General features: G+C 35.7%; 1 protein-coding gene across 4 annotated transcripts in view; it reads right to left on the bottom strand.

Moving 5' to 3' along the window:
• The window catches only part of LOC110303552 (triadin), a 172,788-nt gene that overhangs the window by 79,270 nt on the left and 78,464 nt on the right, over nt 1-15,054 (bottom strand). For all 4 annotated transcript variants that reach the window (XM_085842740.1, XM_085842741.1, XM_085842742.1 and 1 more), the window contains exons 3-4: nt 11,925-12,086; nt 10,817-10,849 (exon numbers count right to left, since the gene is read on the bottom strand). In XM_085842740.1, coding sequence (XP_085698866.1) covers nt 10,817-10,849; nt 11,925-12,086 — 195 coding nt within the window. The remainder of the gene's footprint in view (nt 1-10,816; nt 10,850-11,924; nt 12,087-15,054) is intronic.

The raw sequence follows: 15,054 nt of genomic DNA, 5'->3' as shown, positions 1-15,054 counted from the left end.
GTGAAGACCAAACCTAAAGATAATATGTATAGACAAGACAGAAGATTTCCAACTTAAAGGGCCAGTAAATATCTTCAACAAAATTATAGAAGAAAACATCCCCAACGAAAAGAAAGAGATGTCCAAGAACATACAAGAAGCCTACAGAACTCCAAATAGTTTGGATCAGAAAAGAAATTCCTCCTTTCACATATTAATAAAAACACCAAATGCACAAAACAAAGAAAGAATATTAAAAGCAGTAAGGGAAAAAAGTCAAATAACATGTAAAGGCTGATCTATCAGAATTACAACTGACTTCTCCCCAGAGTCTATAAAAGAGAGAAGATCCTGGGCAGATGTTCATACAGACTCTAAGAGAGCACAAATGCCAGCCCAGGCTACTATACCCAGCAAAACTCTAAATTATCATCCATGGAGAAAGCAAGGTTTTCCATAACAAAACGAAATTTACACAATATCTTTCCACAAATCCAGCCCTTCAAAGGATAATAAAGGAAAGCTCCAATACAAAGAGGGAAACTAAGCTAGAGAAAAAGCAAGAAAGTAACCTTTCAAGAAACCTAAAGAAGATAGCCATATGAACAGAATTCCAACTCTAATAACAAAAATAACAGGAAGCAACAATTACTTTTCCTTAATATCTATGGATATCAATGAACTCAATTACCAATGAAAAAACAGACTAACAGACTGGTTATATAAACAGGACCCAACATTTTGCTGCATACAGGAAACACAACTCAGGGACAAAGAAAGACACTATCTCGAGTAAAAGGCTGGAAAACAATTTTCCAAGAAAATGGTCTGAAGGAACAAGCTAGAGTAGCCATTCTAATATGGAATAAAATTGACTTTCAAACTAAAGTTCTCAAAAAAAGATAAGAAGGGACACTTCTTACTCATCAAAGGTAAAATTTACCAACATGAACTCTCAGTTCTGAACACCTATGCTTCAAATGCAAGGGCATCCATATTCATTTAAAAAACTTTGCTAAAACTCAAAGCACACATTACACCTCACACAGTAATAGTTGGAGACTTCAACACCAGACTCTCATCAATGGACAGATCTTGGAAACAGTAACTGAACAGAGACACAGTGAAACTAACAGAACTTAGAAACAAATTGATTTAACAGATATCAGAGCTAAACAAAGAATTCTCACCTGAGGAATACCGAATGACTGAGAAGCACCTGAAAAAATGTTCAACATCCTTAATCATCAGAAAAATGCAAATCAAAACAACCCTGAGATTCCACCTAACACCAGTCAGAATGGCTAAGATCAAAAATTCAGGTGACAGCAGATGCTAGTGAGGATGGGGAGAAAGAGGAAATTCCTCCATTGTTGGTGGGATTGCAAGCTTGTACAACCACTCTGGAAATCAGTCTGGTGGTTCCTCAGAAAATTGGACATAGTACTACTGGAATAGTATCTCCTGGGCATATATCCAGAAGATCTTCCAACCGGTAAGAAGGACACATGCTCCACTATGTTCATAGCAGCCTTATTTATAATAGCCAGAAGCTGGAAAGAAGCCAGATGTCCCTCAACAGAGGAATGGATACAGAAAATGTGGTACATTTACACAATGGAGTACTACTCAGCTATTAAAAAGAATGAATTTATGAAATTCCTAGCCAAATGGATGGACCTGGAGGGCATCATCCTGAGTGAGGTAACCCAATCACAAAAGAACTCACACAATATGTACTTACTGATAAGTGGATATTAGCCCAGAAACTTAGAATACCCAAGATATAAGATACAATTTGCTAAACGCATGAAACTCAAAAAGAATGAAGACCAAAGTGTGGACACTTTGCCCCTTCTTAGAATTGGGAACAAAACACTTATGGAAGGAGTTACAGAGACAAAGTTTGGAGGTGTGACGAAAGGAGTGGCCATCTAGAGACTGCCATATCTGGGTATCCATCCCATAATCAGCTTCCAAACCCTGACACCATTGCATACACTAGCAAGATTTTGCTGAAAAGACCCAGATATAGCTGTCTCTTGTGAGACTATGTCAGGGCCTAGCAAACATAGAAGTGGATGGATCACAGGGCCCCCAATCGAGGAGCTAGAGAAAGTACCCAAGGAGCTAAAGGGATCTGCAATCCTATAGGTGGAACAACAATATGAACTAACCAATAACCCCCGGAGCTAGTGTCTCTAGCTGCATATGAATCAGAAGATGGCCTAGTTGGCCATCGGTGGAAAGAGAGGCCCATTGGTTGTGCAAACTTTATATGTCTCAGTACAGGGTAACGCCAGGGCCAAGAAGTGGGAGTGGGTTGGGGAGCGTGTGGGGGACTGTTGGGATAGCATTGGAAATGTAAATGAAATAAATACCCAATTTAAAAAAAAAACAGATATCTATAGAACATCTTATCCAAAAAAAAAAAAAAAAAAAAAAGAAAAGAATATACCTTCTTCTCAGCTCCTCATAGTAACTTTTCTAAAACTGACCATATAATCAATCACCAAACAGGCCTCAACAGATACAAAAATATTGAAATAATCTCATGCACCCTATCAGATCACTATAGACTAAGGCTGATCTTCAATAACAAAATAAATAATAGAAAGCCCACAGACACTTGGAAGCTGAACAACACTCTTCTCAATGATAACTTGATCAAGGGACAAATCAAGAAAGAAATTGAAGAATCTTTAGAGTTTAATAAAAATAAAGCCACAATATACCCAAAATTATGGGACACAAGGAAAGCAGTCCTGAGAGGAAATCTCATAGTTCTGAGTGCCTCCAAAAAGAAACTGAAGAGAGCATACACCAGCAGCTTGACAGCACACCTAAAAGCTCTAGAACAAAAGGAAGTAAATTCACCAGAGAGGAGTGGAAGGCAGGAAATAATCAAACTCACAGCTGAAATCAACCAAGTGGAACCAAAAAGAACTATACAAAGAATCAACCAAACCAGGAGCTGGTTCTTTGAGAATATCAACAAGATAAATAAACTCTTAGCCAGAATAACTAGAGGGCACTGGAACAGTGAATATCAACAAGATAAATAAACTCTTAGCCAGAATAACTAGAGGGCACTGGAACAGTATCTTAAATAAATAAATAAATAAATAAATACATACATACATACATACATACATAAATAGCCCAAGACCAGATGGGTTTAGGGCAGAGGTCTATCAGACCTTCAAAGAAAACCTAATTCCAATACTCATCAAACTATTCCACAAAATAGAAACAAAAGGAATTCTACCCAATTTGTTCTATGAAGCCAAGATTACCCTGATAGCTTAACCAAACAAAGACCCAACAAAGAAAGAGAACTTCAAACCAATTTCCCTTATGAATATCGATGCAAAAATACTCAATAAAATTCTTGCAAATCGACCAAGTACACATCCAAACAATCATCCAACATATTCAAGTAGGCTTCATCTCAGGGATGCAAGGGTGGTTCTATATATGGAAATTCATGACCGTAATCCACTATACAAACAAACTTAAAGAAAAAAATGGCATGATTATCTCATTAGATGCTGAGAAAGCATTTGACAATGTCCAACAACACTTCATGATAAAAGTCTTGGAAAAATCAGGAATTCAAGGTCCATACCTAAACATAATAAAAGCAATATACAGCAAACCAGTAGCCAGCATCAAACTAAATGCTGAGAAACTGGGAGCAAGCCCTCTAAAATCAGGGACTTGACAAAGCTGCCCACTCTCTCCCTACCTACTCAATTTAGTACTTGAAGTCCTAGCCAAAGCAATCAGACAACAAAAGGAGATCAAAGGAATACAAATTGGGAAGGAAGAAGTCAAAATATCACTAGTTGCAGATGATATGATAGTATATATAAGTGACCCCAAAAATTCCCTCAGAGAACTCGTAAACCTGATAAACAACTTCAGCAATGTAGCTGGATATAAATTTAATAAAAGTAAATCAGTGGTCTTCTTCTAAAAAAGGCCTTTAACAAAGATAAACAGACTGGGAGAGCAATTAGGGAAATAAAACCATTCACAATAGTAACAAATAATATAAGATGCCTTAGTGTGACTCTAACTAAGGAAGTGAAAGATCTATATGATATGAACTTCAAGTCTCTGAAGAAAGAAATTGAAGAAGATCTCAGAAGATGGAAAGATCTCCCATGCTCATCAATTGGCAGGATTAATATAGTAAAAATGGCTATTTTACCGATAGCAATCTAGAAAGTCAATGCAATCCTCATCAAAATTCCATCTCAATTCTTCACAGAGTTAGAAAAAGCAGTTTGCAAATTCATTTTGAATAATAAAAATCCTAGAATAGCAAAAAATATTCTCAACCATAAAGACCCTCAGGTGGAATCACAATTCCTGACCTCAAGCTGTACTACAGAGCAATTGTGATGAAACTGCATGGTGCTGGTACAGTGACAGACAAGTAGATCAATGGAACAGAATTGAAAACCCAGAAATGAAGCCACACACCTATTGTCACTTGATCTTTGACAAAGGAGTTAAAATCCTCCAATGGAAAGAAGACAGGATTTTTAACAAATTGTGCTGGCTCAACTGGCAGTTGGCATATAGAAGAATGTGAGTTGATTCATTTTTATCTCCTTGTACAAAGCTCAAGTCTAAGTGTATCAAAGAACTCCACATAAAACCAGAGAAACTGAAACTTATAGAGAAGAAAGTGGGGGAAGTGTCTCAAAGATATGGGCACAGGGGAAAGATTCCTGAACAGAACACCAATGGCTTGTACTATAAGACCAAGAATGGACAAATGGGACCTCATACCATTACAAAGCTTCCATAAGACAAAGAACACTGTCAATAAGACCAAAAGGCAAACAGTAGATTGGTAATAGATCTTTACCAATCCCAAATCTGAAAGGGGGCTAAATCTAATATAAAGAACTCAAGAAGTTGGACTCCAGAAAACCAAACAATGCTATTTAAAAATTGAGTACAGAGATAAAGAATTCTCAACTGAGGGATACTGAATGGCTGAGAAGCACCTAAAAAAATGTTCAACATCCTTAATCATCAGGGAAATGCAAATCAAAACAACCCTGAGATTCCACCTAACACCAGTCAGAATGGCTAAGATCAAAAATTCAAGTGAGGGCAGATGCTTGTGAGGATGTGGAGATAGAGGAACACCCCTCCATTGCTGGTGGGACTGCAAGCTTGTCTAAGCACTCTGGAAATCAGTTTGGCAGTTCCTCAGAAAATTGGAAATAGGTCCACTGGAAGATTCAGCAATACCACTCCTGTGCATATACCCAGAAGATGCTCCAACATGTAGTAAGGACACATGCTCCACTATGTTCATAGAAGCCTTATTTATATTAGCCAGAAGTTGAAAAGTATCTAGATGTCCCTCATCAGAGGACTGGATAAAGAAAATGTGGCACATGTACACAGTGGAGTACTACACAGCTGTTAAAAACAATGAATTTATGAAATTCTTAGAAAAATGGATGGATCTGGAGGATATCATCCTCAGTGAGGTAACCCAATCACAAAAGAACACACATGATATGCACTCACTGATAAGTGGATGTTAGCTTAGAAGCTCAGAATCCTTCTTAGAATGGGGAACAAAATACCCATGGAAGGAGTTTCAGATACAAAGTTCGGAGCAGAGACTGAAGGAAAGATCATCCAAAGACTGCCCCACTTGGGGATCCATCCCATAAACAACCAAAAAACCAAGACAGTATGGGAGATGCCAAGAAGAACTTGCTGACAGGAGCCTGATACAACTGTCTCCTGAGTGGCTCTACTAGTGCCTGGCAAATACAGAAGTGGATGCTCACAATCATTTATTGGACACAACACAAGGTCCCCAATGCAGGAGCTAGAGAAAGGATCTGTGATGGTTTGTATATTCTTGAACCACGGAGTGGCACCATTTGGAGGTGTGGCCTTGTTGGAATAGGTGTGACCTGGTTGGAATGGGTGTGTCATTGTGGGTGTGGGCATAAGATCCTCACTCTAGTTGCCTGAAAGTCTGTCTTCCACTAGCAGCCTTTGGATGTAGACATAGAACTCTCAGCTCCTCCTGTGCCATGCCTGCCTGGATACTGCCATGCTCCCACCTAGATGATAATGGACTAAATCTCTGAACCTGTAAGCCAGCCCCAATTAAATGTTGTTTTTTATAAGACTTGCCTTGGTCATGGTGTCTGTTCACAGCAATAAAACACTAACTAAGACAGACCCAAGGAGCTAAAGGGGTTTGATGCCTCATAGGAGGAACATCAATATGAAATAACCAGTACCCCCAGAGCTCCTTGGAACTAAACCACCAATCAAAGAAAACATATGGTGGAACTTGTGGCTCTAGCTATATATGTAGCAGAGGATGGCCTAGTCAATCATCAATTGGAGGAGAGGGCCTACATCCTGTGTAGGTTCTATGCCCCAGTATAGGGGAATGTCAGAACCAGGAATGGGAGTGGGAGGGTTGGGGAACAGGGGAAGGGGGGAGGGATGGGGGATTTTTGGAGGGGAAACTAGGAAAGGGGATAACATTTGAAATGTAAATAAAGTAAATACCTAATTAAAAAAGAGATAAAAAAGAATCCTTATGTACATCTAATTTTATATGCCTGTAATTTTATACATGTCTACATATTTATACCCATAAATATCTATAGACATTTAAGCATATAACAAATCATTTCTATTTTGTAGCATTTTGATCTCTTTTCTAGCAATATCAAGATGACATTAAAAATAACAATAACTTTATTTAATAATTTATCTTAGATTTTGGGACTATCTCCCTGTCTCAAAAACAGAGTAGGTTAGAACTGAAAATTTCCCCAACACCAGAGAGCCAGGAATATAGCTATATGTTAAAACCTCTGGCTAAGAAATTAATCATGTCTAAGTTAAGTAATTGTACATGATTTTCAATGTATTTCTGATTTTGGCTCTATAATCATTTATTTTGAGAATATTTGGAAAACAAGTCAACTTTATAAGTCTCTCCATTTGTCTATCAGATATGATTAATGATTTCCCACAATTGAACCTACTATAATAAGCTCAGTAGTGGAAGTAAATGTATTGTCAATTTTTAATACTATTGTATGTTCTTTTGGGATATTTAATATGCTTTCTTTAATTATATTTATTTTTATTTTAGAGTTGATGATCAGTCGTTAGAAATATAGGACAATGTTAGCTAATTGGTAAAGACATTTTACCAATAAAACTATTGCTGAAATTAATTTTGCATTTTGTGAAAAGTGGCATATATGTAATTTTATTTTGTTCATAATTATAAATGTTTTAATTTAAAACTTTAGAAAAATGAGAGAGCAATATTCCTGTAATTCATATACAAATAGAACACTGATATACAATATTATAGTCATGTGGATCTACTATGGTAATTTTATTTTCACATATATTACAAAATATGACAAGCCAATCAATATTCAATTTTTTGTTCTTTTTCTGACACAAGCAACTGGGCGTAGTGGTGTATGTCTCTACTCTCAGCACTGAAAATATACAAAAAATATTTCTTTATCATGTAAAATAGATATATTGCTAATAGAAACATTATTATATTTTCAGATTGACAAGCTTTAAGAAAGTATATGCATGGCACTGATTCCTTTTATAGCTCTCTGCAATTGCATGCTCCTACAAAAGCAAAGTGTGGCCATATCCACAGTTCACACTCCCAAGTGAGAAAACTGATGAACAGAACAACATTTCTAGAGAATTAAGGGCCAGAAAATTTAGCTGTATGTACTATTTGGCTCCCATAGGTAAATTTTTTAGAGAACTGCATAATAAAAAAGAAGGACGGGGGAGGGAGAGAGAGAGAGAAGGAGAGACTCACAGAGAGAGACAGAGAGACAGAGACTGAAAGAGAAAGAGAGAGAGAGAAGGAAGGAAGGAAGGAAAGAAAGAGAAAGAAGTAGTCTAATGAGAAAGGTTCTTAGTTAAAAATGCCAAGGAACATACAGGCTGGATGTGTTTTTATTAACAGCCAATTAAAATAGAGAAAAGGACATATGTAATACAATAGATTACTTGAGACAGAGAGGCAGAGACAGGGATATAAAGAGGCACATAAAGAGGCATGGCAATGAAGATGATGATGATGGCTCACGTCAGGGAGATTATCAGTCTAAGTTACCAAACAACTTCTAAATCTAAAGTTAATTATCTTCCACATCGTGAATATGGATTTCTTTTAAATGTTAGTAAATATGGTATACAATTCCCTTAGATTGTCTTGACTAAGGCTTTACCTATGTTTGGAAATATATCTTAAACAATTACTGGGCAGGTTTTTGGGTTGATTTGTGGAATTAGGGCAGCAAGGAGAGGAAAGATACTTAAACAACTTTATGATTCTTTTATGCAAGCTGATAATTTCACAAAAGTTTGTTTTAAAACAATCACAAGGTGAAGTCAAATTAGAAAGAAGAGACATTTTACTAAAAAGTGAATATATTAGCCCAGAAACTTAGAATACCCAAGATACGAGCTACAATTTGCAAAACACATGAAACTCAAGAAGAACTAAGACTAAAGTGTGGACACTTTGCCCCTTCTTAGAATTGGGAACAAAACACCCATGGAAGGAGTTACAGAGACAAAGTTTGGAGCTGAAATGAAAGGATGGACCATCTAGAGATTGCCATACCTGGGATCCATCCCATAATCAGCCTCCAAACATGGATACCATTGCATACACTAGCAAGATTTTGCTGAAAGGACCCAGATATAGCTGTCTCTTGTGAGGCTATGCTGGGGCCTGGCAAACACAGAAGTGGATGCTCACAGTCAGCTATTGGATGGATCACAGGGCCCCCAATGGAGGAGCTAGAGAAAGTACCCAAGGAGCTAAAGGGGTCTGCAACCCTATAGATGGAACAACACTATGAACTAATCAGTACCCCCGGAGCTCGTGCCTCTAGCTGAGTATGTATCAGAAGCTGGCCTAGTCGGCCATCATTGGAAAGGGAGGAGGGTATGGGGGACTTTTGGGATAGCATTGGAAATGTAAATGAAGAAAATACCTAATAAATTAAAAAAATTAAAAAGTAAATATTATTATACATAGGGAGAATATGACCTTATAATATATTTTGCTGTTCAATTTCTTCCTTATAATTTTATTTTATATTTAATTTATGTTTTACACTCCTCAGTTTATTCCCTGCCCCCCATCCACCCTCTGACAGCTCCACATACGACACCTCCTCCCCACTCACCCTGTCTCCATGTGGATGCCCCCATCTTCCACCCTACATGATCTCTAAACTCCCTGGGGCCTTCAATCTCTTGAGTGTTAGGTGCATCATCTCTGAATAAACACAGACCTGACAGTCCTCTAATATATGTGTATTGGGGGCCTGACATCAGCTGGTGTATGCTGCCTATTTGGTGGTCTAGTGTTTGAGAGATCTCGGGGGTTCAGATTAATTGAGACTACTGGTACTCCTATAGGTTTGCCTTTCTCCTAAGAATAACTTTTCCAATTGATTTTTCTCTCCACTTACAAGTAAAATGGGCATGTATATGACCTATAATTTTCTTATTATTAATAGGTTATTAGCATGAAGTTTGACTATTCAATAGTAATTAAATATGAGCCTTGAAAAGACCACACTTATGCTCTCATGAAGTACACATCTCAATCAATTTTGAAGCCTGAACTTGATATCTAAATTCTGATTGGATTTTTTCAAAACTCATGCTTCCTTTTGACGCCAGAATAACTTCCTTTCTCCTCATAATACTTCATAAACATATTTGCTTCAGGATGATTTTGCTACACTGGAACCTCACCCACTCAATTCTTGTTTGTTATGGTAGAAATCAAAACTTTAAATTTTTCTCCACTAGTAGGGTAATGGCCACCTGCTCAGCCTGCTCAGCCACAACTAAATATGGGCTGGTTGTATTGGTTACATTCAATCCCATTGTTGAAATCCTGGTCTTTGGAAAGTAACTGCCCCTGATTAGATAACCAAAGAGTATCTGATAGGCATGTAAATGAGCAACTTAACCATCACAGTAGAATCAAACACTCGCTAGTTTTTGCTCACACCAAGTGTACTTAGATTTGTAGTTTTGAGTTTCCTCAATATTTCCAGAGATGTTTGATATCCTTGGTTGTAAAAATCTTTGATCCTTTGAAGTACTTGATCCAAAGATGTACAAATTTCCTACAAAACATACTACTCCCAAACTAAGATCAGTCGCCAGAATCCTTAGCTTTCACTACAAGATAGCATTCTACATCATATCAACATACGCTAGGCAATGTTGGTTTTTGGGAAATGAGCAATACATACACTTAGTGATATGACTTTGCCCCTGAGATTATATATTTCACATTCCAATGGCTATTATGTATCATTGTCATCACCAGAGATGCAAATAACATCAGACATACAAAGAGACTTAATGCTTAACTCAGTAAATCTGATAAAATTAAAATAAATATAATGGGCATCATCAACTTTTGGACTCTTTTCACAGCCACAGAATTCTCTGTCATGGAAAAAAATCCCAACTCACTTTGGTCTGTTTGTAGACAGAGGTACACAAAAGGACTGCCAAAGGCCTTCAATAAAAATGCAACTGAAAGATATTTAGATCAGCTCACTAGAAGAGGTGCAGTAGGCCTTTCTGATTATAAGCTTTCCACACTCATTGTTAAAACACACGTCTTTTTTTTTTCTTTGAAACATATTAACTGACAGTACAAATGAAAGACACCTAAATTATGCTCAAAATCAGTATTATAGAAAAGGAAAGAAAACGCTGAAAAATGAATCAAACTAACCTTTTCTTTTTAAGGGAGGTTCTTCTATTTCTCCTAAACGAAGAGGGAAAAAAAGGTAAATTAGCATAACCTCTCGTGGGGATTTGCTATTTTCTCATGTTGTATTCATTTTTTCCCAAGCTACTGCTTTTTGTTATCATGATCCTTGCTTTACTTTGCTAAGGAACTTTCACAGTACATGCCCTGTTTATATATATTCACTTAAGATTATTTCACTTTACAAATTCAATAAATTTGTTGCAGTGCTCCAAGTTATTGCATTAGAGCTCATATATCATATCAATTTCAATTTTTTGTTTGTTTTGCCTCCTTACAGGACCAAATCAGAAATCAGTTTCCAACATAGTCATAAAAGGGGTTTTAATAGTCAGAATTGTGCTGTTGGGTAAGACTGAGTGGATAATCTTGGATGACTCACAGTTACCATTATTTTTTTTTTTAAAAAAATTACATAACAAACTGGATTGCCAGGCTTTCTTCTTTGCAAACCCTCTAAATGCCAATTTATATACAGCTCATTCTTCCATTTACTTTTATTCATTAAGTGTGAGCTGCTAACTTATATAATACTTAAAATGTATCTTTCCATTTTATGTCTCCATTTGATTCCATCAATATATGCTTTAACTAGGTTTTTTATGATTAGTTATTACTATTCTATGATTAATATGGCTTATATGTACAAACACTTGATTGTTAGTTTTAATGTTTTTGTTTTAATACTCCTAGAGATGAATTTGAAAAATAGCTACTCTGTTCAAATAACCATGTAAGATGGTAATCTATTGTGGTTTTATAATCATTTATATTAAGAATTTCTGCTATAATGCCACTCTAAATGCTTCACTTAGTTTGATAGCTTTCCCACATGGCAGATAAACTATAGGACTAAAGACAAACAGAGAGCAATTCACTCTATTTGGGAACGTATTGGAGTGATTTTTGTACTAATAACTATCCTCATTTTAGTTTAGTTTGTTCAATTGCTCATTAGGTCCGAACCCTCAGCAAGTCAGTGTCAAGAGTATCCAATACCCAGTCATAGCTGTTAGATACAACTGTATAAATCTATATATATATGACAGATAAAACTTTGCACTTTTGGTACCTTTATCAATGTCTTCATCTGTATCCTCATCATCTTCTTCACCTTCAGATGAGATGATGTCAGATAGCAAAGAGAAGAAGCCATAGATCCAGTCTGTAGTCTCCTCCACAGCATCATTCACTAGTTTTAGAGGATCTGAGCCAATCTTGGCAATGGAGCTTGCTAAAAGACATGGAAACAGAGGAAAAACTTCAGCAGTCATTACCAGAGAACCTAAGGAAATTTGTTTCTCAGACTATAAATATTTCTAGGCTAATATTTTGTTCAGATATGTAAAATATATCCTGCTCTAGTGTGTATACAAAGTAGTATATAAATATATTACATAGATTAGTGTATATTATGAAATTATCATATTATTATATAAATACATATAAAACAGTACTGAGAGGGGATGCAGAGCACAAAGACTGCACAATATACCTAAATTTGTAAAATGTAAAAATCAGAAAAATTATGTAGTGATTACCCTTGTGTCTCCATTCCTTCTATTTTATTTTGTTACATTCATGTGTAGCTACATTATATCATCTAAAAATGTTGGATGGAATGCTCAGATTGAAAGGAAAGAAGTGCTGTGTCTGGAGCAGACCTTGCGTGCTGACTCTGCACCTACTCCTAAAACACCCAGACAGAGCCTGCACTCTAAATCCCAAAGCCTAGCTTTAGAAACTCAACTATCTTTCTTTGGTGAAATGTCTAATAATCAAGTCTCATCTTCAAACTCCAATGCCTACCTGTGATTACACAAATCCTTCACAAGATTGTACTAAAATAAATTCTAATCCCACATAAAACACACAGGACCAGGTCACAAAATCACAGGCAAAATGAATGATGAAATTAATCACACAGCAGGCCTCCTCATAAAGTCTTAAAGAAATGTTCTTAAAAATTGTCTTGAAGTATCCAAAGATAAAGCAGATAACTTCCTAACAGTCATAAACTTCATAAAATAATTTAAGGAATTCAGTTCAATGAACTTAAAAGTGATAGCCTGAGTCCTGTACAAGAAAAGACAAATATATGGTTAAATGAAAAAGGCAAAGACAAATCAGAATATCAAAATTGACATCAGTCAATAGATAGAACTACTGAAGAGAACTTGAGATGACAGTGAATGAAAAACTCAGCTGTTGGCGTAGAAAATAGGCTTACCAGTAGAAGAATCAAGGAGAAGGGAGAACACCAGTGATTAAAGATAGAGTAGGCTAACTGAAGTATTTAAGCAAAGAATATTATAATAATTAAAAACAGAGCATGCACACTAAAGAAACATGCAGCAATCATGGCAAATATGGAACATTTAAGAGAAAGAGACCATTGGTACACTCTGATTACTAATTATCTTAAAGAAAATTTAACAGTAGACTTAACCAAACAGATAAAAGACTTCTATAGTTAAAACTTTTAAGTCTCTGAAGACAGAAAGTGTGGAAGACACTAAAGGGAAAGCTTTCCCATAGTCAGATATTGGTAAAAGTAATATTGTGAAAAAAGTTATCCTATCAAGAGCACTTTAGAATTTCAATGCAATTCCAACCAAAATACCCACAATATTTTTCACTGAGTAGAAAATGGCATCCTAATACTGGAATAGAACCTCAGGATACTTCAAACAGGCAAGAAAATCCTGAGCTACAAGTCTGGGGGTGGGAGGGTTATTACTATACCAGATTTATATATATATATATATATATATATATATATACACATATATACATATATTACTATCATTTTGTAATATATATATATATTACAAAATGATAGTAATAAAATCATTAAGGTGATATCACAAAGATACACATGGCAATCAATAGACCAAAATAGAAAATCTAAAGATGAATACATTTAACTAAAACCACCTGAAGTTTGAAAACAAAAATACCAGAAAAATACACTAGAAAAAAGCCAGCATCTTTGAAAAATGGTACTGGGAACACTACATGCTCAAGAATGAAACTATAACAATATCTATTACCATGATCAATAATGCAAATGGATCAAAGACCTCAATGTAAAAATCTGAAATGCTGAAACATTGAGCAAAGTACATAGGTAGCACCCAACAAAATATATGTGCAGGAAAGGAGCTTTTGGAAAATGTTCATTTACTTAGGAATCAATGTCATTGATTGACAAATGAGACCGCATAAAACTCTAATGATTTTTGTATATCAAAAGAAATAATCAATAGATTGAAAATGAATCCTTGTTAGTTAAACATCTGATAAAAGATTAATATCCAGAATATAGAAAGAATTAAAAAAATAAAGGATCAATACAACAAAAGGCTTTATTTAAAAATGGTATAACCTTATGCAAACTATATTTCCAAGGAACCAGAACAATGACCAAAATGCCAATATTTTAAAGCTAATACACTTAGGAAAGGCATTCCTGCACCATGTTGTCATATCCTCAAAGCTTTTAGAGAAATAGAAGTATAGAACAAGAAACACTAACAAGCAACATGCTCAACTATTTCTAAATAAAGCTTTGAACACAGGATTCATCATCTTTGTTTTTAATGTTCACAGCTCTTTCTCTTGTGTTAACTATGTTGGCCCTCGATCAGACCAATTTCATCTTTGTTCTCATTGTATTTGGTTGTAAATTTATCAAAAATGTCAAATTTATTACTTATAATAGAAAGAATAACAGATGTTTTACATATTTTTTCACTATGCTTGTCACTGAAGTGTGTTGCACTAAAGGCAGGGTCAGGATCATGACTGAAAAACATTGAAAATCATTGTTTTTCTGTACTTATAAAGACAATATTTTTTTTGTATCCATTCCTCTGTTAAGGGGCATCTGGGTTCTTTCCAGATTCTGGCTATTATAAATATTATAAATAAGGCTGCTATAAAGACAGTGGAGCATGTTTCTTTCTTACTAGTGGTACATTTACACAATGGAGTACTACTCAGCTATTAAAAAGAATGAATTTATGAAATTCCTAGGCAAATGGTTGGACCTGGAGGGCATTATCCTGACTGAGGTAACCCAATCACAAAAGAACTCAAATGCTATGTACTCACTGATAAGTGGATATTAGCCCAGAAACTTAGAATACCCAAGATATAACTTACAATTTGCAAAACACATGAAACTCATGAAGAACGAA

Source organism: Mus caroli, unplaced genomic scaffold (genome assembly GCF_978045245.1).
Source record: "Mus caroli unplaced genomic scaffold, Mus_caroli_1 scaffold_9, whole genome shotgun sequence".
Taxonomy (NCBI): domain Eukaryota; kingdom Metazoa; phylum Chordata; class Mammalia; order Rodentia; family Muridae; genus Mus; species Mus caroli.
Note: the sequence above shows the minus strand (reverse complement) of the source record. Positions and strands in the feature narration are given on the sequence as shown.